This window comes from Taeniopygia guttata, chromosome 5 (assembly GCF_048771995.1).
Source record: "Taeniopygia guttata chromosome 5, bTaeGut7.mat, whole genome shotgun sequence".
Lineage (NCBI taxonomy): Eukaryota > Metazoa > Chordata > Aves > Passeriformes > Estrildidae > Taeniopygia > Taeniopygia guttata.
In genome coordinates this window covers 38,628,196-38,651,639 of record NC_133030.1, presented here as the reverse complement: position 1 = coordinate 38,651,639, position 23,444 = coordinate 38,628,196, and the positions used below count along the sequence as shown (strand labels likewise).

The window sequence follows — 23,444 nt, the reverse complement described above, 5'->3', positions numbered from 1 at the left end:
CTTTTAAGAATACTAAGAAAACAACAAACTCCTGTTGTCCTTTTAAAATTTGAGATGGCATTCAAAACAATTAGCAACAAGCTAACCATTAGAGATAGCCCAAATAGCAAAATTCAAAATAAAATATAGACAGTAGTCAAAGTCTTCAAATAGATCACAAGATGAAGAGCTGGAGCTTTTGGATGAACTGACCATTCATACACTTTTGAGATGGTCAGGTCTCAGAAGGATACTGTAGTCACCCCAGACAGCATACAGCACCTGAATGCATAGGCAGTGCTGAAATCTGAACATAAAGACAGAAACAATACTGTCATTATTACATAACTACCTTCCTTCAGAAGAGTAACTTTGACAGAACATTTCTTATTAAATACCAGAACATAACAATTTGAAGACATAAAGAAAACATTGGATTGCTACTGCAGCTTAATCTCAGCCAGTAAATACTCTGAGGAAGTAAATAAAAAGATTTCTTTTTTTTTCTTGATCAGACATCCTCTTTTTTAAAATTCGGGAACAACAAAACCTGCATTTAAATATATTTTCCATTTTCCATTTTAAATCATTGAATATATAAATAGGTTGACCTCTGTAGAGGCAAGCAGAAGTGAGGGTAAAAGTGAGGGTAAAAGAATTTGACTGAAAAATGGCAGTAACATTTTTTCCCCCAGTGCTTAGTAAAAAAAGTAGATTAGGACTACTGACTTCAGAGTAGAGGGGAGACAAATTTAACTGTAACAATGCTTCCAGTTTTGGCCACGGTTGCTTTCTCTGTGGTCAAAGATTACATCCTACACTGCATTACTCAAGTCATTTGAACAGTATTATATGAACATTTCTGGCTAAATTTAAAAAAAATCATCACTCAAAATTATTTCAAATAATTTCAGTGACATATCCTTTCAACTTCAAATAATTCTGGCTTTAGAAATACTGTATCTGTCCTAGGAAAAAAGGCAGTTTTCATCAGTTGCTAGTATTTAAACAGATAGTTACACAGGCTACAGTACATTGTATCCTTTTTGCAATGTGAAATAGATTTTCTTAGTTAAAAATGTAATTTTATTTATAGGAAACAATAGAATGACATGTAGAGATGCTATGATTCTACCAGGGTTTCCTCTGGTTTGGGGCTTAAATTGTAAAATAGTGAGAAAGAACAACTGTGGGTGAGTAGCTCAGTTCTCTCTTTGAAACTTGATTCATAACTGCCTAATAGCAGAAAATCCATTTTTTTAATATCAGGTAACACCAAGAAATAAATCTCAGAACACTGTTTGCATTACTAGGTAGTTTTTACTTGTTAATTACAATACCTGTTCCAAGAGGGAACAGTAGATGAGTCACATTGGGTGAGAAAGGCACAACAGTCTACTGTTGAGTGGGAAATGGATTACCATCTTAATTAGGAAAACTATAAAAATCATAAAATCAAACCATGGTGAAAGAAATAAAAGCAGAATAATATATTATTCTGTTATATATTAAAGTGAGCTGACTTTAATAATGAAACACTGCATAGTAGGAAGACAATTCAGCAGAGCTGCAAAGTTTCATCGTAAGTTTTTGAAAGATCTTTATTGCTAACTGCTAAATGGGACACATTTTTAGTGAGTTATTCTGGAGATGGAAAAGAGAGAAGGCCAGAAGGAAAACATCTGAGGTTAGTATTAATGAATGAGTCATATGTTTTCCCTGAAATACAAATACTTTGGGAAGGGTAAGGTAAAATGCTCAGTGAAATGACACCCACAATCAATTTCATCACTTGTGCTGACTTATACAGTCTAAATGAAATTACTGAGGGGGCATGTGTGTTAGTATTATTAATTTATATATTTATTTGTTAATAATGAGAGGTTTGGCAGTTATTTTAGAGGAAAAACATTTCAGAACTTATACGAAAGGCTTCTAATTTCAAACTTGCAACATCACTGTAACTTCTTTCAATTATATCCTTCTGCTTGAGGTTTAATTCCTATGCTTTTGCCCTTGAGCTAACCTGTACTAACCAGACAGCCTACAAAATTTCTATCATGAACTTAAGATTTTTTAATATAAAAGACTAAAAATGCAGTCCTTGTTTACAACTAACTTGATCTTTTATGCGTATAGCAAACTGACCTGGATAAGAAGAGTTAAGCTAGTTTCAAATTTTCCTGTTAAAGAAATCATCACTGGAAAAAAAAATAAAATATTGATTTAAATCAAAATTTTGCTATGAAATTTCAACTGGAAAAGCTTCTCAAAAGCAGAATAAGCTTTCTCTCCATTATATCCACTTTGTATAGGTGACTCAAAAGTGTATGATTTTAAAAAATTGTTTTACAACATTCTATTACATTTCTGTGATTCCCAATGGCAATAAAAGAGACCAAAATTCAGAGCTCTTTTCTACTTGGTATTTACTGATTCACACAAGTGTAGCTGTCCTTAGAGTACATCAATGACCTACACACAGTAATTCCAGGTGGGTATCAAGAAAAGTGATGGATGCATGATCTTTTCTCCTTCTAAAATTTTTAAGATAAAATTCAGTTTGTGGATTTGAAAATAGCAGAATAGGGTGGTTTCATTCTCTTGCAGGTAATAAATCCAAGTCTAAATACAGAAGTGGGAATGTTCAAACATAATGAAGATTCAATTAATAATAGATAGTTTTATTATTTCCCCTAAAATTTTCCCTAAGCACCCTACCAAGTGATAAGCAGAAATGGAAAACATTTCAGTTACAAATAACAAATAGATTCAAAGCAAAGGAGATTAATTTTAAAAATACAGCTTTGCAGTCTCCATAATTAAAAATTAAAGTTTAACAACAAATCTCTCCCAAGTGCTTGTCTATTTGCCTGTATTTGCATTTAATATTGTCAGAATAACTACAGGAAGAAATGCACCTATGTGAGATGAAGAGAGATAGCAGACATTAACCTCTCCTTCTGATAAAGGAAATATCAGTGAATACCACCTTTGGCATTTTCATTACTGTAATGTAAATGCAGTATCACAGAGAATCACTTTTTTCACTGCATACCTATTATTAGGTACCCCTTGGCTGCAGCCTATCTTCCATTAGCACCCAGCCAGACTGAAGGTTTAATCTGCTCCTCCCTACACTTTCAAATTCTTTTTTTCAGGAAACAAGAAATTAAATGGACCTGCTTAGAGTCCACACATTGACTCCCTTGTTATTCTAGCAAACAGCTGAACTGAAAACAGTTGGAGCTGCAGATTTCACACAATTCAAGCTTAGAATCCTGTTTAAAAATCCTCAGTGCATTATCATTACAAAGTATGAGCTGACATATCTGAAGACATATTCTGCAATTCAAAGGCTATAAGTGGAGTCAGACTTGTCTGTTCCAAAATTTCATCCTCCTCCTGGAAAACCAAAAGTAAGGATACTGCAGAGGAATACTTTCTATAAATTGCATCTCTAAAATTTCACAGAGAACAAATAGAATAAATAGGCTGAACAAGGACTGCACTTTTAGTCTTTTATATAAAAAATATTGAGTTCATAATACAAAAACAGTTTGCGATTTTTCTCTGAAGGATTTAATAATGTAAAACTCTAAACATGGTCTTTCCTAGGAAATGAAAGGCTGGCTAAAACTGGTTTTCCTTCTCCTATTCCAAGCAATTGATTGTCACATTCTTAACATTTCTAAGCAATGGGATTACATAATTCTTTTTTTTTTTAAAGAAAACAGCTGTTACATCCGATATTCATGACCTGTAAGTTTTCCATATCAAGTTATTCAGCTGTTCTTTCAGTCCATGTGAGTTGCAGTGAAATGAAACTGTGCAAAAGACCAAATAGTTTTATTCCCTAGTTAAATGAATGCCCATATTGTTCCAAAGCAAAAGAAAGAACAAAACCTACAAAAATCTTGGTCTTATCACTGCTTCAGTGGACTGGAAGCCCCTTATTCATCCCGCACATAAAATCAGTACAGTATTTTGTTGCATATTTCACATTGCTTCTTATTAGCATTTGATGTGCACAGCTGTATGAGCTATGTGTGAATAATTCCTACAGAACTTCAAAGACAGAAAAAAAGGAAGGAAAAACTCACACAGAGATTTTTAAGACACAGCACAGATATTTCTGAAGATCCATGCAGGGTCTCATAATCAGCTACCTCAAATTTAGCCTATCTTACATAGTTTTCACTGGTTTTGCTTGGATTGTTTTGGTTTTTTTCAGTGAAGGACAAGTACATTTGGATAAAAGGAGTTTATCATTTAGAAACATATTTAAATAATAGATATTTTGATGGTTCTAAACTTATCAAAGGAAGTTAAACAAAATCCATTACTCTCTCTAATGCATAAGGACATTTCTCATGCTGGGTACATTATGTCTGTAGGATGTTGCTAAACTGATGTCTGCACCTCTTCCAGGAAACTGATTTTGTAATAACTCTTACCACAAAATACAACTGCTCATTTTGATTTAAATAAATTGGGAACTGTAAGCAAAACAGTAAGAGAACCATGCTGTTACAGAGAGAGAACTTGCCTTAGAGGCTGCCTGGGAGGGTGAGGGGTGATAACAGCGGTGGTCTCGCAGATGGGTTGAGCTGCCGTAACTTGCTCTTACCACTGATTTCGCTGCCAGTTTGTTTTGGACATCCTACAAGCCACATTGTGTCTGTATGGTCTGCACTATGTCAAGTGTACAGTGGGTGTGCCATGTAAACAACTGCAAAACCTACCAAAATATTAAGTTACCCAGTGAGCCATGCAAACCTGAAGAAGCTTTAATTTTGTATGCAAGCAGGAAGGTCTGCTGTTACAGGTATGCCATCTTCAGGGACACCCTTAATTTAAACACTGTCTCCTGCTAGTGGTATTACCAAGCTGGTATTTTTCTGACAGAGAGAAATAGCAAAAATTCACTGTAGATATTGAATGTTTCAAGGTAGCAAAAGTACATATATATATGTACATAAATGCACACATATTTCTCTGAGGGTTCTATGTCAACTTTACCATTACAAGATCAAGCATTTTATTTTGCAAGCACACTGACCTTGATATTAGTAAAGACAATTTTTTTCAGATAAATATTAGAAAAAAAAAAGTTGCAGATCACTATTGGTAATGCTCCAAAGTTCTGTGCATGTGATACCAAAGTTTTCCCATCCCTCCCTATTTCTTTTTTACCTCCTCAGCAGCACTGGGCAGCTCCTGCAGCACTAGATGGTGCTGCAGCACAGCTGCAGCAGAACCTGCTGCCTCTGATGTCTGCTGGACCTGAAATGTCTCACTACTTATTTTAATATTGAAGTTATTGAACATGTTATTAAATACTATTGCCCAGGGCTTCTGGGTTTTTTTTTTCTTTGTTTTAACATAAGTTCTAGCTTTCTAGGACACTATGCTTTGTGTGGTTTTCTTATCTATGCTGTAAGAATAGAAATAAGGAGCAAGAATAAAATTGACATACATAATAAATGAAATTAATTATACACAAAGTAATTTTTCAGGCTTAGCTATCACTTACCTACTTTATCTTATGCAGTAAACCAAGAAGACAAATAGCAAATATCTTCCTACAATACTATGACACAAAACTGGTACCTTGTGAAAGTAATTTTTCTAATAGAAATAAAATAAAATAAATTAGTTACAGAAGTAACTACACAAAGCACAACATTATAAATATGTTATTTAGACGTTAGAAAGCAATTCAAATGTGTTATTAAATTCCCCATTTCTGTACTTCCATATAGTTCAGCAGCTTCCCATGAGTATAAAGTTGACTATGTGTGCATTTGCAAAACTATATTTAAATGTCCATTGTTTCTCAGTTTTCTTTATATTACTAAATGCAAAGATTTTGACTTTGTGTATTTATTTTTAACTTATTACTATTATTGTTGTGTTTTGTTCTTGTTATTATTATTATTTATGTTTGGTTGGCCCTGCTAGGTAGACTTCCATGTACTGGGTAATTTGCCAATTGCAACTGGCTCTGCAAGAGAGCAAAGTCCATTTGCTGGGAGCAGTTTGATGAAGTGAGGCCTTCAAAGAAGACTTGAAGCATTTAATAATTTCTGTTTAATGGAGAATGCTTAGAAATTCTTGTAGCTGTTTAATTTATAGTTCCTTCTCACTTGCAGTATTTTCACTACCAAAACTAAATCACCTCCCTTCCAAAAAAGCTAAAAGCTGTATTTCCTATTCAAGGACAAATTAATCAATCATCAAGGCAACAAAATCATAAGTCATTCAATTATAACAACTAAATCTTCATCTTTCATAGGGGAATAAACAAAACTAAGCATAAAACCTCCAATAAAATCAGCAAGGTCAAATTCTAGTAATGCAGGACTGTGTCAACACAAAACCAGGTGCTGACTACCTGGATGCTGCAGGAACATACCACGACCACACTCAAATCTCTTGGAAGTAAAAGCAAGTCCAACACCCTAATACCCTATGCATTCATTGATTTGAGCATACTAGAAACCACATTAAACACTTTAAACTGATTTTTTTTTTTTTTTTTTTACTCTTTTATGGTCATAGACATTACACAAGACCAGATTAAAAAAAAAAATGCTCTAGAGAGAAGTAAGGCCCATTTGTAGTACTGTCATCTACTTCCCTCCTTCATTTTTAATGCAGTAAGTATTCTTAAATGTGTCCTCTGTCAGACTCCTGCTCTCTCCCAGAACGTGCTGCTGGGCCAGGTTAAGAAAGGAAGCAGGGATTTTTGAAGCAGCAATTCAGCATGGCAGCAAATGACTCAGCATTGTGCTTCAGCAAAGGACAAACAGGAAAAAGAAAATTAAAAAGGACAGGAATCAGATGGCAGTTTTGGAAGACAAAAACTTTGAGAAAGAACCTATAAATAGCTGAAAGGAAAATCAAACAGGAGAGACAGGCTGGAAAGTAAAGCTAGCAACCAACAGCGAGAACATGATTTGCAGCCTAACAAATAAAAGTCCTAAGCCCATCTCCACCTAAATCTGATGTGTATTCTTGTGAATCAAGGAAAATGTCTTTTTCAGATGTTTGTAAGATATCCATATAACATGGGTTTTTCCTTGGTAATTTTCAAGCAACATCTTAAATAACTTTCAGATGGGGCTCTTTCATTCTGATTTGCTGGCTCCTATATCAGATAACACAGAAGAAAAGAAAATCCAGCTAATGATTGAGAACTGATCAAAATTCACAAATCACACCCAAATACTGTAACTACAAACCTGTAATTTAAATCACAGGGGAGATCACCATGAAGTCTTTGCTGCTCAAATGCTTAGTTTGGTGATTTAGCTATTCATTATATTAAAAAAAAAAAAAAAAAAAGGAAAACAAAACCAACATTGAGAGATACTATAAATATTATTCATTATTCATAATTAGGATCAAAACTGAATCTTTAACAGATTAGAGACAGGGAAGTTGTTCTTGCTGATCTCAGCTGAAAATCAAAAGCATTTAAATTATAATGTGGTAATAAGGTAAAAAAAAAAAAGTCTTCATCACTTCTTATTCTACCTGAAGTTTGAAAGTAATACAGCATGCAGTATTTTGCAAGGTTTTTGAAAGAAAACAATCTTATTTGTTACCAAAAATGCAAAAATGCAATGTTCCTTTGCAGAAAAGAGTGGCTCCCTTCCCATGTATTCTTCAATTTACCTCTGTTTTAATTCCTCAGATTGAACTGATGGTCTAGATTCCTAAACAAGGCGAATATTTAAAGTACTCTTTGAAAAGAAGGCTGTATTTGTAATAATACATATGAGGTTACCCATTTTACTGTGTAAAATTTCCTGTTTTAATCCAATGTATCAAAATTATCTAGTTCAAGTTAAGATTCTAGTCCTGCGTGAAAAGGTAATCCTGTACCTGATAAAAGATAAACAAGTGCAGTAAACAGTTTTATCTTCACTTAAACCAAGCATCTGAACTTTTGGGAAGTTCCCACAAACACTGTATGAAAGAAGTGCAGATGACCTTAGCAAAGAAAACATAGGTTAGCTACAGTGGCACCACGTCTGTACAAATCCTACTGCGTTGCCCTTGGAAACAGCCCTCTTCCCTTTGTTTTATTATGAGTCTTACAGTACCTGATAATATTCTTAAATGTCCAGATTGCAAAATTCGTTTATGGCCTAAAAATCCTAGATTAAATTAAAAGGATTTTAGCCTTGCTTTCTTCCTCAAAATATCTGAGGAAGAGCAAGTAAGAATGTTCAGTTTAGTATCTCAGCTCTATGATGTTAGAGCATAGTCATCTAATGATTTTGCAGATTTCCACTTGATGATTTTGTCTGCCTAGCTGCTGGACATCTAGTGCTGAGATGTAGAAAGAGATGTCAGCCGTATCTTTCATACAAGCTGATTATGAGGTGTATCAACCACACAGCTTAATAGTCCTAAAAACCGATTCTATTTCTTTATTTTGTGGGGTCTTTTGAATACTTTACTGTACCCAAAAGTACAGATACTTGGAAGCATTTAACATAAAACATTTCCCCTTGATTATAATTTCTTTTTTCCAAAGGGTACTAACCATACTCTATCAGATCAGGAGATTTTATTCTGTCAGTGTATAAGTAGACATATAGACACAGAGTAACCCCTCAATATCTATGAAACACAAGGTGAACTACAAACACAGAGGTCTTACACACATTAATAGTGCACTACTGTGAACTGTAGTATCATTTCTCTAATATTATAGGGCAAGTAATTCAGAAGAATTTTTGACAAAAAACAGAAATGCATAAGGAGTAAGTGCATATGCAAATGTTGAGGTAGTAGTGGCACTGTATTTCTGTTATGGTACTACAAACATACACATACAAATACACTTACACATCTATACGCCCCTATATGTATGTCAGTTATAAAAATAATGTATTTCATAACTTCAGATCCCAATCACACTGGAAATGCACATATAAAACCATCTTTTCCCAACACATTAATAGATAAACTATGATTAAATCTACAGAACCTATTACGAAGAAACTTGCTTTCTTGCCTGTGGAATATCTGCTTTGGTTTTTATTAGAAGCAAATGTATTCATCTCTACACAAAGAGATGAAAGACCACACCAAAAGAGAAGACTGTATCTTGAAGCTTGCTTCAAGTCCCTTTTGAAGTATGGAACCACTGTGAGGGGCATGTACAGCTCCAGAGCCAGCTGAGGAGAATAAAAGAATATAGCTCAGACATTTATGTGACACCTTCCCTCAGCTAACACAGATTAGGAAAAGGAAGTACACTGCTCAGTGGTAAAGGAAAATTGCAATGTACTACTAGTAGATTTTATATTTTGTGAGAATTTATAAATGTTCTGTCAGAACTTTAGAGTGCTGTGATTGCTGTAGTAGTAGCACTGTAATACAGTGCTGCTTTATGCCTTTTGAATTATATGTGTTTTCAAAAAACAAATGGAAACACGTCCAAAAAATAAGTGCTCCATCTTTTGAAATGCAAGGATAATAACTAACTACATGAAAACTGCTGTCTTTCTCCAGGGAATCATTTACAGGAAGAAACTGGCAGGTATTAGTTCTCCTTTTGCCTTCTCCATGAGAAAAGACACAGAATCTGTTTGTTTTGCTGACTTACAAAGGAATCACATCAATCCACAGCAGGGTTTCTAGTAGTTACCTACTGAGAAAGGGATTTCATTCTGAGCAGTAATTCACATAATGCAAGAGGCAAATATCCAAGGATGTTTAAAAATCACCAACTTTCAGAACCTGTTCTTACTAAAATGCAAGTTTGTTATGTTATTGAGCTATTCATGTTGCATTTTTGGCATTCAGACAGCAATCATGCTATAACCTGAAATTTCTTCTGTCAACTCTCCATAATAAAAGCTCATAGGAAATCTTAAACATAATGTAACAAACTGAAAAATAAAAAATTGTTACATTTTGTGCAATTTTCTGTGCCTGACTGTGACTGTTCCCTTATGCCAAACTGGAGTTTTTGGATATGTATTATAAGTGACATGTAACTGTAAACTGAAAAAGTAACAAACCCAGCCTCTATAATGGCTAATAAGAAATACAGCTACAGAGGCTACTGAAATACAGAAAGCAAGAAAATACCTGTGAACATCATAGTTCACAATGCAGATCAGAAATAGGTGATTGTTATAATACATAATATTAATCTACCTTGTAACATAGAGACTTACACAAATCATCAAGAAAAAAAACACCACTAGGATTTATGTGGCACTGCTTTTGTGTGTCTGCTTTTGCTTACACATATATTTGCATAGATATCCAATAAAAAAAATCTGTCAACAAAGTCACAGCTATCATAAAAAACTCCTATTACTTACTTGTGAATAAAGATAATTATATGCTGACAATGACCTCTCATTCTAAAATTTGACAGTACTAAATCTTACTCACACCACTGAAATAATATTAATTTACAGTTTCCCAGGAAATCTGAACATCAGTGTGTGTTATTATCACAGACACAAATACTAAACACAGTACATTCTCTCAGCAAACATTTTTGTTAATGAATTTGCCCAATGACTTGATATAAAAAATTTTTTCATCATAACGAAATTTATATCATTACAGCATTGTATCCAGTAAACATTTATATTTGAATCAGACTAAGATATAGGCTAGGGGAGACTGTAATAGGTAACATCTGTGCTGGAATCTGATAGTCACTTTAATATTTCTCCAGAGACCATTGGTAGAGCATATTAGCTCATTTTCTACAGCCTGAATTAACATTTTTTAATGCAGGAGCAATATGGAGAGAGAAGAGTAAGAAATAATAATTGTGATAATTGTGTTGGTTCAAAGTGCACTTAGATGCATTCATGTCTTGGTGACAGCTAAAACAGAAATTTTGGAGTAAGTATATGTTTCAAAAGGGCAAATATCCAAATGAAAGTGAGATTTTTTGCAGAGTTTTTATTTTAGAACTAGAAGAAATTGTGAGTGGTTTTTTTTCCTCATAACAGTCAAATGTTCACCTTTTTATTCTGAGTCGCCTGACTGCTGAACAATCTAAGTGTCTATTTTATGACAACTTTTAGGACAACCACAGCATTGCAGATGCTGCTGTACTCATATCTACCAACTCCCTGAATTACACATCACCCTTCTCTGTCCAAATACGTCACTGAGAACTAATGACTGCATTTCCAAGGACAGAGATCCTTGGAGAAAGTATCACAGGTTGCAGAATTTTGCTCAGTGTGTTATTAGGTGTTTGCTTTGTAGAAAATCAAGTTGAGCTGTTCATATTGTCCCTTGCTTTAAGGGAAGGGCTTAGACACTCCACACATTGTTCAAAATTCCTTTCCAAAGGCCATGTATATGGACCTCAAGTGAGTCTATCATGTAACATATGCCTTTTCTTTTTGCTTTTTTTTTTTTTAATCTGTTTTGCCCAAGCCCAGATGGAATATCCAGTGCTGATTCCACTACAAGGAATATTCAAATCCCTTTGTCACAAGAACACTAATTCCAACAATTTTTATTGGTCACCTTTACTGCCTCTTCAGAAAGAAAGTCCAAGCTTAAAAGGGTCCAGAATTCTGTCTGCAACATTTATTAATTATTCATTTATCCTGATAAATTATGCAAGCCAGATCTTCCATTATCTCTGGGGCTACCTGTTAAGGCTTCTCCAGCTTTTAGCTATTTTTATTCCCTTGATACATAGATAACAGCAGACTAACCAAATAGTTATCACTTCTCTACTCAGAAACAGATAGGAAATTCTTATCCTTTTTTTTTTTTTTTACCTTTCATTGGCTCCCAACTCTTTGAGCCTCTTATTTTATTCTAACCAGCAGCTTTCTATCTAAATTTGATCCAGCTCTCTTTAGAAGGCAACTGAATCTCCAGTAAAATATATATGGTCTTTCTGTGTTCATACAAAGAAAACTCCTGCATCATCTTGCTCAGTTGCCATTTAGCTTATAGATGTCTAAATACCACAAGAACACCTCTGTTGCTCATTTCAGTGAAAGTATTCCACTGCCTAAAATTCTGCATTTCTGAGCTTGGATTGCCATAAATCCTGACAAGTAACTTTGCACTTAATTTCTAAACTTAATTAGTACCAAGAAAATTGGCTTCATCATCACTTTTATCCTTGGAGGCACTGACCTGGTAGGCAAGTGAACAGCCCAGGATTGCCCTCTGCACAGAATTAGCCTCTGTTTATGTTTGATAAAACATAGCAAGGGATTAGAACAGTTTTTGAGGCATGTGAAAATGAATTTTCTTCTCTTAGGCAGAAGACAAGTTAGCTTAAGAGCTACAAAACCAAGATGACTTTTACAGGAGTACTATTATTGTAATAGCGCACATTAAGATGTGGTAAACAAGTCACATCTTTTTCCATAACAATTTCAGTCTGAGCAAGACTGTAGAATTGCCAGACAAGTTGGGAGGTTTCTAAGCAATCTGATTGTTTGACCAGATAACATTTGAGAAACACAGATCTATTTCTGTTATTCCTTGACTTTTTTTTTCCAAATCAAGGAGTATGCTCAGGTCACAGGGGAAAACTGAAAATGTAAAAAAAAGTAGGCCTACTAAACAACTAAGAAAATTTTTAAAAGCTAATTAGAGAGGAGGGGATGAGAAAGATATCTACTGTACCCTGGGTTTTACATTTTTTCAAAATACTCACAATGTAATGGAGAAAGGAATAACCTGTACCTAACTGTAGATATATTACACTCTAATACACTTCAATATCTTTAAGATCTTGTTTTGATAATTTCTCACACTGTCCTCTTAGCCAGGATTTAAATTCAAGGAAAAAGAGCAACTAAAAAGTCTTTGTCCCTCAAAAAAAGCAGAAATAGAGATAGTAAAAGGATAATGGTCACATAATATTGACCTCTATCCAAAATTCATGAAAATTTTCTGGTAGGAGTCAAGAGGAAAGATGAGAGATCCAGTCAAAAGATGTTTGCAACTGACCCAGGCATCCTGGAAAAAAATGACTGAAGTCTGTCTACTTGGAAAGAGACAACAGCAGTGTCTGCAAAAAAAGACACTATGATAGCACAAACTGTGTTGGTTTCTATGTCAATACATGATATGTGGTTCAGGTATTAAAGTCACAAAGCAGGGGTGGAGTGCTTTACTCTAAAATAGGTTATAAATTAACAGACATCTCAGATACAGAATATTATACTAGATAATCCCAAATAACTTTTTTTTTCCAAAAAATACAAAGCAGCTATCAATAGTTTGAAACAGTAGACCCTTCCTTGTGAGAGTTTAGGGATATAGAGTAAAGCAGAAAAGGAGTTGAATCCAAGTTATACCTCAGTAGGATTCCATGAAATATTTTGCTGTAAAAGCAAATATATTTTATTAAAAATATAAAAAAAAATAAATGGATAATGAAAGCATCTCAGCACTTTAAGACAATACAAGGACACAGAGAGCACACCTATATTTGCTTGTAGCAAAATCATAATTTTTAAAAATATCTTTTACCATATTTGCAATTGGTTACAGCTACACCAAATGTGTTAGAGCGATGTAAAAGTATCACAGAACAGTCTGACTTAAGAGTGATGCCAGATGAATGAATAAAATAGGGCATTCTGGAATCTGAAGAGTTACAGTTCACCCAACTATCTTCCTGAAGCACTCCTGTGAAGCTGAGCCTTCCAGGAAATTTCCCAAGGGACAATATAAGAAAAACCTCCCACTCATGCTATGTGGCTAGCTCTGAGAAAGGGCATTGCAAAAATGAGACAAGTATTTTCAAAGGATCAGTGGTGACTAGTAAAGTTCTAAGTCATGTAGCATGAAAAGAGACTAGCAGCAAACACCAAAATCCCTAGAGAACAAGCCACAATGAAGAAGCAATGCTTTTGCTTACAGAAAGAGCAGAAGCACAGACAGATCTGCAACTGAGATATTGAGAAAATTTTCACAAGAGAGAGAAATGATCTTTGTGCTGAACAATTTTTCCAAGGAATAATATAAAGAGTCTGCTCTGGCCTGGATCCCAAATCCAGTGTTATCACCACAAGCCAACTGACAGCCAGAGGAAAGAAATCAACTCTAAGCATCCAAAACAAACAGAAAGCTTCATGAAAATGGAATCAGACATCTCCTGGCTGAGGAAAACAAACTATGATAAAACTAAAAATTGTTTGTCTTGCTGCCACATTTGCATTTTGAAAATTATATTCAGAAACCATTATGTTATAGACTTTTATCCAGCATCTGTATAATTTATTTTTCTCATTATGATTTGGGCAAAGGAGCAGAAAGAAGACTTCTTAAATTTGCAAATGAAAAAAATGAGTGTGCTTGAAGGAGATACTTGTGGAATGAGATAAAAGAAAAAAAAGATTAATAATGGACAAAGGTAAAATCCTACATGTAAAATTTCATAGATAAGAGAGAAGTGAGAAACCTATATTGTAGGAAGGAAGATCGGGAGATGCAGCGAATTACAAGCTGAACTTGAACCAATGATCTCCCGCTGCTTTGGAAAGCAGGAAAATACTAAACGGATATGTATTGTTTGAAAGATATGTGAAACACTTTTTCCAGTCTACTCAGCAATGGTCAAGCTTCACACTGAGACCACTGTCAAGCTTGGGCACAATAGCTCCAGAAGAATACACATCACTGGGATGTAGCCCCTCCAGGAATATTATCAGAGGACAGAAAAAAAATCAGTATGAAGCTGTAGTTGGGTTTTTTGTTTGATTTGGATTTTTTGTCTTTTTTTTTAGTTTTTGTTATATAGTAGATAAACTATTCAAAATGTATCTAAAGTCTATATTATATTATACCATATAAAATAATTTCACAACACTTGTTTCTACAGTTTCTTTTTGTCTGTTTTACAGGTCAGCAGGTTACAGAATGTAACCTAATGTGCTTGTTAAAACTTTGCCTCATTTGTTTACATAGTTAAAACCCTTAGGACAGTATTTTATGAACCCTCAATGATTCTTGCAACTTCGCAAATGAACTCTAAAAAGAAGAAAAACCATGAGGAATGCTATTCATTCACTGACTTCCATTTATAAATCAAATGTATCAGTGGACATATGAGGGTGAGCTGTACAGAATATTCTCATTTCATAAGCAGGCACAAATCAGTTCTGCCTGTGCTCTGAACCAGCCCAAAGCTGTGTGCAAACACCACCCACAAGCTCCACAGAATTCCAGTTTCAGCTCAGCACTGCACTAATACAGCCACAAGCAATTCCAGATCAAAACTACCACCAAGCCCAGCAAGACTTCTCATGTCTGCCTGCAGAAACCTTTTCACAGTATCTGCTAAAAACTTACTGCACATTATGGATTTAGTCCTTTCTTTCCTAATTTCTTCCCTAATTTTTTTTTTTAGAAAAATGGTGGGACTGTTAATAAATCAAAATCAGCTCTCTATTTGGTTAGGACTGATTACAGTACAATCACTCTGGTTAGTGTTAGTATACAGCGCTGTATTTTAAGACAGCTTACAGCTACAGTCCTAAAATAAACACAAATAAAATACCATTGCACTGAGTGTGAAGGAAGACTATGTTCACATAAACAGGCCTCAGAATGCAACTCTGAAGACAGCTCACTCTGAAGAGATAACATTTGTGCTATTTTTGGAGACTGCCACCTTCAAAAGCATGCTTCATCTGCTGCAGCAAACCAGGCCACGCAAATGAACATACACTTACGGTCCCAAGCACTAATTATCTGAATTTTGCCTTGAATTTCAAATGAGTGGCCCCATTTACTGGAATGTTAGGAATTCTACTGGAATTTTATTTGGCAGTTTTAGATACAGAAGCCCATTTAAATCAGTGGGAATATTTCTGAGATGTCCAGTAAGGTTACTGATAATGTTTTATTGCTTGCTTTTGGAGTATGAACATGTTCATGAATATGGTTATGACTGTTGAATTAAGTGATGATCAAATAACATTGCAAAAATTCTGATAATGGAGTGGCTTCTATTATCTCCCTTAAAAGGATTTACACTTTTTAACACAGGCTGTCAGATATACTTCAGCAGTTAGGAAAAGCCCTTTTGTTGATTTTACTAACAGCAGAGTTGAATGAGACACCTTCACTGTGTGAGAAGTCTGTGATGTAAAATCCATCTTACCTTCAGCTGTACCAGATGCACATCCACGTGCCTGCTGTCCGAGTCCTGCTGGACAGAGTAGGTCAGGTCCCGGACCCTCTCAGACGTCATCCGAAGCCAGGTCTCGATTTCCGGCAAGTGGAGAACAATCTTCCAGTCGGCCCCGGTGTGCAGAGGAGGGGGCTTTTCATACTGCTGCCCAGAGTCAAGGTCCTTCAGGACATCCCCTTCCCCTTCTTGTTCCACTGTAGGAGTCATGTTTATGAGCATGGGAGAGGCATCAGATGGCATCGGATCCAGTTCTTGTGTTCTCATGGGAGAAAGTGCTACATCCATGGCTAACGCGTCAAAGCATAAACCATACTGCTTTCAAAAATAGCTGCAAAGATAAAAAGAAAACACATTGCTGTTTTGAGAACAAATTTAGCAACAAAATGCTCAAAGACAAGGAGTAAATTATAATATCTGAGATGTACTGCACATCTAAATAAATTCTTCACCCTAAAAATCTACACTGGAAGTTCAAAACTAAATAGATTTTTTCAAAATAACTTTGTTGATTTGAATATCGTCTTTGTATGAGAAAAATAACAAATACTGCATTTCTTTCATTGTAATTTCCAATCATCTTGGAAATTATAGTTTTCACTAATGAAAAATATGTTCTGATTTTTTACAAATGCAACTTAAAGAAATGAACATTGGCAAAAGCCAGCAGAAATTTAGTGAACTCCACAATTAATAGAAGACTGGTATTTGTAAACTAGTACATATTGCAACATATTCCTTGGCCTGAAATTTAAGACTAAACACAGTATTTCAAGATTCATTTAAATTTCCCTGCTGTTCACTCAACTATTGATCATGTACAACAAAAAATTTGCATGCAAACTTGAAGCAATTATTGAGGACACTCGATTGATTTATTGATTTCCATTTTGAACTTTAAATTCTAGTAGTTTTGTTAGATTAAGAACTGTTGCAATAAGCAACAACTCTAGCAAAACATAGATATAATAATTCCCAAGGTCAAAACACATACCTAAAAATAAAACATCATTTTACAAAGTGGCTTTATGAAAGCCCAAATGCTGTGTCATCAATATACACTTATGAGATCCACTGGACAAAGTAAGTAAAACATTTTATTTTGTGCCTCTTCCTCTGTATGTTCTACATACAGAAAAAGGCTGCCATAAACCCTATGCATAAAAGGAAAAAAAAAAAAAACCCACAGAACCAAAACAAACAAGCTAAAAAGTAACCCCAAACAACTTTACTTATTTTACAAAAAAATCTCTAAGACTGTAGAAATACAGACTTTTCGCTGTTCAATCAACACTGTGACTACTGAGTTATAGTCCTAAATATTTCATGTGGAGTCTCAGCATCCAGAAATTATTCCTGCAGGCAGTGAGAGTATTAAAGAAATATCCAGACACAATTTCACTTGTCATAGCCAGGAAGGAAAAAAAATTATATTTTATGTTAATTTTATTTCCTACCCTGCCACTACTTCGTCAATCATTGTTTGCACATCTATCACACTCACAAAACAGTATGTTAAAGTTATACTAAATATTAACACTATATATAAATGTGGCATTTCAGAACAAAATTTTCTATCAGTGCAATCAAGCAAAGGAAATGAAAGAAGAACCCAAATATTCTTAGTGCCTGCTGTAGTGCAATTTTCAACTCTTTTAGCTCAAATTTTGAAAAATTACAAATTCAATTGTGTTAAATAAAATGTTCTACAGCAAAGCTGGATGAAAGTATTTCAGGATGCTGAGTATTTTTTAAGTTCATCTCTTCACATTGCCTATTTTTCAGCTCAAACTCTGCCAAATGTACTCAACATAAATTGTTAGGAAAAAAATCAGTGTAATAACATTTTTGTTTGAGACATTGTTGATTATAGCCCCAGTTCTAAAGCCTAGAATTCACCTGTTCTAACAACCAAAACTATCCCAATATTTTAAACATATTAGTTACATTATTTCCTCCTGAAAGTGAAATTTTGATGAAACACATGTAGTCCTTATTCCTGCATGTTTACTGTCAAATATGCCTACCAGAGAACAGCTGTGAATCACTAAATGATACCAAAGCACAGCAAGAGCAGTGCCTGCTTCGGGTTTTTTCACAAAAACAAAACAAACAAACAAACAAAAAAATCAGCCCAAAAAAACAACCACAACCCTGGCACTCTTGCAGAGTTTTTCAGTATGACTCAGCTCTAGTAAGGACATTAAAGCAATTAGCAAACAGAAATGAAAACATGCTCCTGCAGAAGCAAACAAAAGCTGCTCCGTGCTGCATGCAGAGCGCATTTCCAGCTTTCATGCACTGAGTGGGCAATTAGCAACATTAGGAACCTGCTGACCTGGTTTTTGTTACGATGTGCTTGACTCTGTAAGAGTGGCTCTCCAGCATTGCAGCTAATGCCTCCTTAATCCTAGCAGCTCTTACGGCCAAGTCCTTTACATTCTCCCCTTTCTGCCAGAGCACAAGTTGCAACACTTCAATTAAGAATATGTGGAGAAACTTTAAAATAAATAATTCTTTTCTTTAGATCGTCTTTAAAAATTATACACTAGTAATAAAACACACTTTGGATACTAATTAGCAAGGTCTGTGAAAGCTTCAAAAAGCTCACAAATGCTTGAAAGGAGAAACTTGGAGCTAGAAATGACCGAATCCAAACACTAGGACACAGATTTCTTTCAGTTGATTCTTGGCAGAATAAAAAGGCATCATCCAACTGTGCCGCGAGAAAGGACGACTGGAAGGTTCTCCGGGAACACCGGACCGAAGGAGGGCGGCAGCGGTGGCGCTCCTGACCCCGCCGGCAGCGCGCAAACCGCGCGGCCCCGCCCGCAGCCGCCCCGCACCGGAGCGCAGCCCCGGCCCCGCACGCCCCGGGTACCGGCTGGAAACAGGGAAATCCCCCGCGCAGAGGCGCTTCTAATAAATTCTAATGTTGGGGTACAAAATAGACCCAGCAGCAACAGCCAGCCTCATATATAGACATATCTATTTTGTGCAATTCAGGAGTTATAAAACTTGCCGAAACACTCTTGGTAAGTAAGTTCTGCTAGAAAAAGGGGATAGGAAGGGATGATGAAGTTAAGCAATACTTTGGGGTCACATGTTGATATTTTAAATGACTGACTTAAATGCTGACCTTAAATTTGGTTATATTTCTGGAGTATTTTTGTTTTTCCAGATTTTGCGAGATGTACAAATAGTGAATTGTAAACCACTACAATTAAGTGTTATAATACATATCAAAACTGAATTTTTTCTTAGAGGCAATCTTCCTACCTTGCAAAAATAACTTTTGAAATGAGGTAAATAAGGGATTCTATTTCCTTCTAAGCAGGACCTTATCACTCCAAAATTTTTTTATAAAACTCAAAAGCTGTGCTCAGTCTCATTTTCTGAATCACAAAATCCTGGTAGCATCAATGACAGTTTTAGGTGGGCAAGCCATACTAAATCACATTCCAGCTTTTTTCTAAGCCAAACCTTTTCTGTACCCTGAAGAGTTATACAAACCAGCTGATTTTAAATTTGCAGCGAAATAGATGAAAATGCAATGTCAAAAAAAAGTTCCATCTTTTAATATGTGCAGGGTATAACCTTATTTTCATCATCACAATGCGACTGAAAGTTATGATGCCATTATCTCTAAAAAATACTCCCCCAATTATTTATTTCTACAATTTCAAAAGCTGCTGTTTCTGTCTGCTGAAGGGCACATTTAAGAACTATAATACACTGCTACCAGCTTGCATTCCTTCTGGTGGGGAAAAAAATTGATGAGTTGAGCATATTTTTTTGTCTTGTGTTAATCCTTCTTATACAGTTTTACATTGTCATGGATCCTTGTATAAAAGGTGAGAGATCCTGTGTAAGCACATGCACACATATGCTTTCTATCTTCATCTTCAGTAAGTGCATTACACCAAGCAGATGGCTGATCACCTTCCACTGATCACACAGACAATCTCACTTTCCCCTGCTCTTCCACTCAGTCAGATGCCAACACTCTTACACAAAGCATGGCATGTCTGTGTCAGCCATAATAGAGTTTGTCAATCACCACAAGCCTTGGAAGGCTTCTTGCACTCATTCCGCTCCACAGTGGTTCACATTTCCCTTGTTTATAAAGTGCAGGCCACATTCACTCTGCCAGCTATCAGATCATCCACATTTTCCTCCAATAGCAGTTAGCTCCTGTCAAACAAAGAATCATTAAGCATTTTAAGCCATAGAGTAGTCCAGTCATTGATCAGTGGTGCAGACACTGGGTCATATGAATGTTAATGAGCTCTAATTTCCCTTACTGTCACATGGTGTTAAAATCAGCCATAGTCACTTTACAGCCACCTGTCTGTCACGTAAATAATTTATTTCTATCTCAAAAATGCCAGAAAAAAACCCCAGAGAAACTCCACCACTTAATTTTGTCTGCTTGCTGACTTTGAAATCTAATGATGTAAATTTTCAACATCAGATTTAACAAGCTCATTGATGTTGAATTTTCTTGAATAGATACAGTGAAAATGAATGTCTCACACAGACAAGTTATATTATCTTTTCCATTTCAGTAGTCTCAGGAATTCTCTGCCAAGTTATAAAGCTCATTATACTTTTCCTTGAAAATGTAATTAAGTTCATCAACTACAAAGATAAATTATGTCAGTACACAAAAAAAACTGAAATATATCATGTCAGTTACATATAGAGCAACTTGAATTTAATATCACAGTAAGTCTATCCATGCTACACTGATCTTGTTGCTGATTTCCTGTATCATTTAAGAAATAAACTATTTGAAAAAGCTTTGAGTGAACTGAATTTTAGTGGACCCAGTTTAGGTTTTTTTCTTTGTATCATTCCTCATGAATTTGTTTGAGAAATGCCTCCTTTGCAGTTATACTATTATTATATTTAAATTCTGAACAAACTGGACAACTTTTCATTTAGGACTGCATGGCCTCCTCTTTCATATGTGAGACTGTTAGAAAGTATATCTGATAGGGAACAGGATGGTGCCTCAATTCCTTCAGGATACAGACCAAAGAGGCTTACACAGTGATTCCAATATTAAACGTGAACACATGAGTCATGATTAGTTTTTAATGTGACTGATTTAAAGTCCATTGAAAAGTGTCCCCAAGGCTTTAATGGCAGCAAAGCCAGACCATCAGGTTTTAACTGTGGAAGTCGAACCATGGACATTCAAGTTCCTGATTATGTGAATAAATCAGAATTTAAGACACCACAGCATAATCTTTCTTATTTACAGTTTCTTTTTCTAATATGAGGTGATGGAAAATGCAGAACTTCAAAGGCAAGTGTTCAGCCAGAAACTGGAAATTATTGTGGCAAATCAGGGAAAGTGGAAATCCTGGTGGAGGATTTAGCAAAGGATCTGTCTGAAACTGATGGCCTAGAAGGAGAGACTATGAAACAAACCAACAATCCATGAGGTCTAGGCTTTATATACCCAGGCAATCTCCAAGAAGCCACGGGTAAAACAGACAAATTTCTGGTTGTGGTGCACATGACCTTCCATTTGGAATTTCTTTAGTTCTTAGGATATCAGATGGTAAAGAAAGGTTCTGCAGATCCTTTAATATGATGTTTATATAATGAAAACTTGTAGAAACTGTAGCAGAATGAGGCAATATCAGTTTTTTTGAGGAAGACCCCCCCACCATTACTTTTGAAAAGCATACTACTGATGTTTTCCAGCAAAATGCTTTTGACAAGATTCAGTGTCAAAGGCTAAATGGGTCTAAACAGCCACATTATAAGGTGGAAGGTCCTTGAATGAACAAATAATGAAAATAGTAATCAGTGGAATGAAGAGCAAATGCAGATCAAAAGCAGGGTTTCACAGATACCTCTGCTAAGCACTATGCTTCTCAATAAGTGGATTAATGATCTGAAAAATGGGTGAAAAATCAAGTGGAAAAGGTGTGTAGGAGGTATTGAAATACTTGGGATAAATATAAACTGAGCAAGTGAAAGATGTCACAAGGCAAAAAAAATGCAATAACATAAGATTAAACTTAATATAGACAAATATTGTTATGTATATGAAAAAGAAAAAACAATCCAACCACAAAAAAAAGGCTATGTCTTTCCTGAAACAGTGCAATAAATTTATCTAAATAAAATTTAAAGTTGCAATAAAATTTATATAATTTTATGTTCTCACTTATAAAAAAGCAGGGAGGCTATCTGGAAATGATCCCATTAGACAACTGCCATAAGGTTCATCAGAAAAAAATTCTACACTACAACATATACAGACATTGAAAACAATTGTGTAGTGCCAGACTCAAAAACAGAGAAATGTATTCAGAGAGTCAAATATATTGTGATAAGCAGCTGTTTCCTGGTCCTTTCTAACTCAGTACAGGTTTGCCCTGCAGTAAGTAACAGTTTCTGGGAGATGGTCTGCAAAGAGATAAGCATTAAAATGGACAAAGACAAATTGGCTGCTTCATATTAACTCATCATTACTTCAACATCCTTTATTAGCTAACTGCACTATGCCATCTTGGACTTTTTTTTTTGTCCTAATTTTCATTCCAGAAAGCCAGCAATACATAGCAGCAACTTTTATAACACTGATTTTTCAGCACACATGTGAATGGGTTTTTTGTTGGGGTTTTTTTTGATTTGCATATTTGGGCAAGTTGTTTTAGCTTTCCTGGAAAAAGTCATCTTTATTGTTCTAGTGGCTAAGAGCGAGCAAAACACTTGCAAATATAAAATAATTTTTCCCTTCAGCTACAGAAGTCAGATGGTGAAGGATGCATAATAACTACTGTAGCAAGAAGATGGTGTCTTGTTCCAAAATTTTTCTCTGAAGAGATAGTGTGAAACATCTTTTAAATTGGAAGATAGCAAAATCAAGATTAGGCTTGGCCAAATATTAATCTGGATCTAAAATGATCTTTCAGTATAGACAGAGGCAGTGAGATATAAGTGAGAACATTCTGAGCTGTTTCTCCTATCTCAGCAGAATGAAAGAAACTGGTGCAACTCTCAGCTCAAAGTTAGGGCAAATAAAAATAATGTTTGACTTCAATTTCACACTCTAGTTTCATTGCAAATAAATGCTAATCACTTCAGAGAAATCTTAACATTTTTTCTGAGAAAATTTTCCAGGGGCTAGATTAGCTTATTCCTTTTAATTATGGAAGCTGATTATAAGAAATTAATTACATGTATCAAGGAGCAATATGACTTCATAATAGATCAGATAAGAACTTTCTCACATGTTTTGTACAAAGTATGTCAGTCACAGCCAATG

The 23,444-nt window shown here is 35.2% G+C and overlaps 1 protein-coding gene across 6 annotated transcripts in view; it reads right to left on the bottom strand.

Annotated features, from left to right (window-relative positions):
* AKAP6 (A-kinase anchoring protein 6) overlaps window positions 1-23,444 on the bottom strand; it is a 258,501-nt gene that overhangs the window by 198,100 nt on the left and 36,957 nt on the right. For 5 of the 6 annotated variants that reach the window (XM_030274631.4, XM_030274629.4, XM_030274632.4 and 2 more), the window contains exon 2: window positions 16,127-16,484. In XM_030274631.4, coding sequence (XP_030130491.4) covers window positions 16,127-16,441 — 315 coding nt within the window. In that variant the 5' untranslated portion in view covers window positions 16,442-16,484. Of the gene's footprint in view, window positions 1-16,126; window positions 16,485-18,491; window positions 18,605-23,444 lie in introns of all 6 variants that reach the window. The other variant, XM_030274630.4, reaches the window with a different exon arrangement.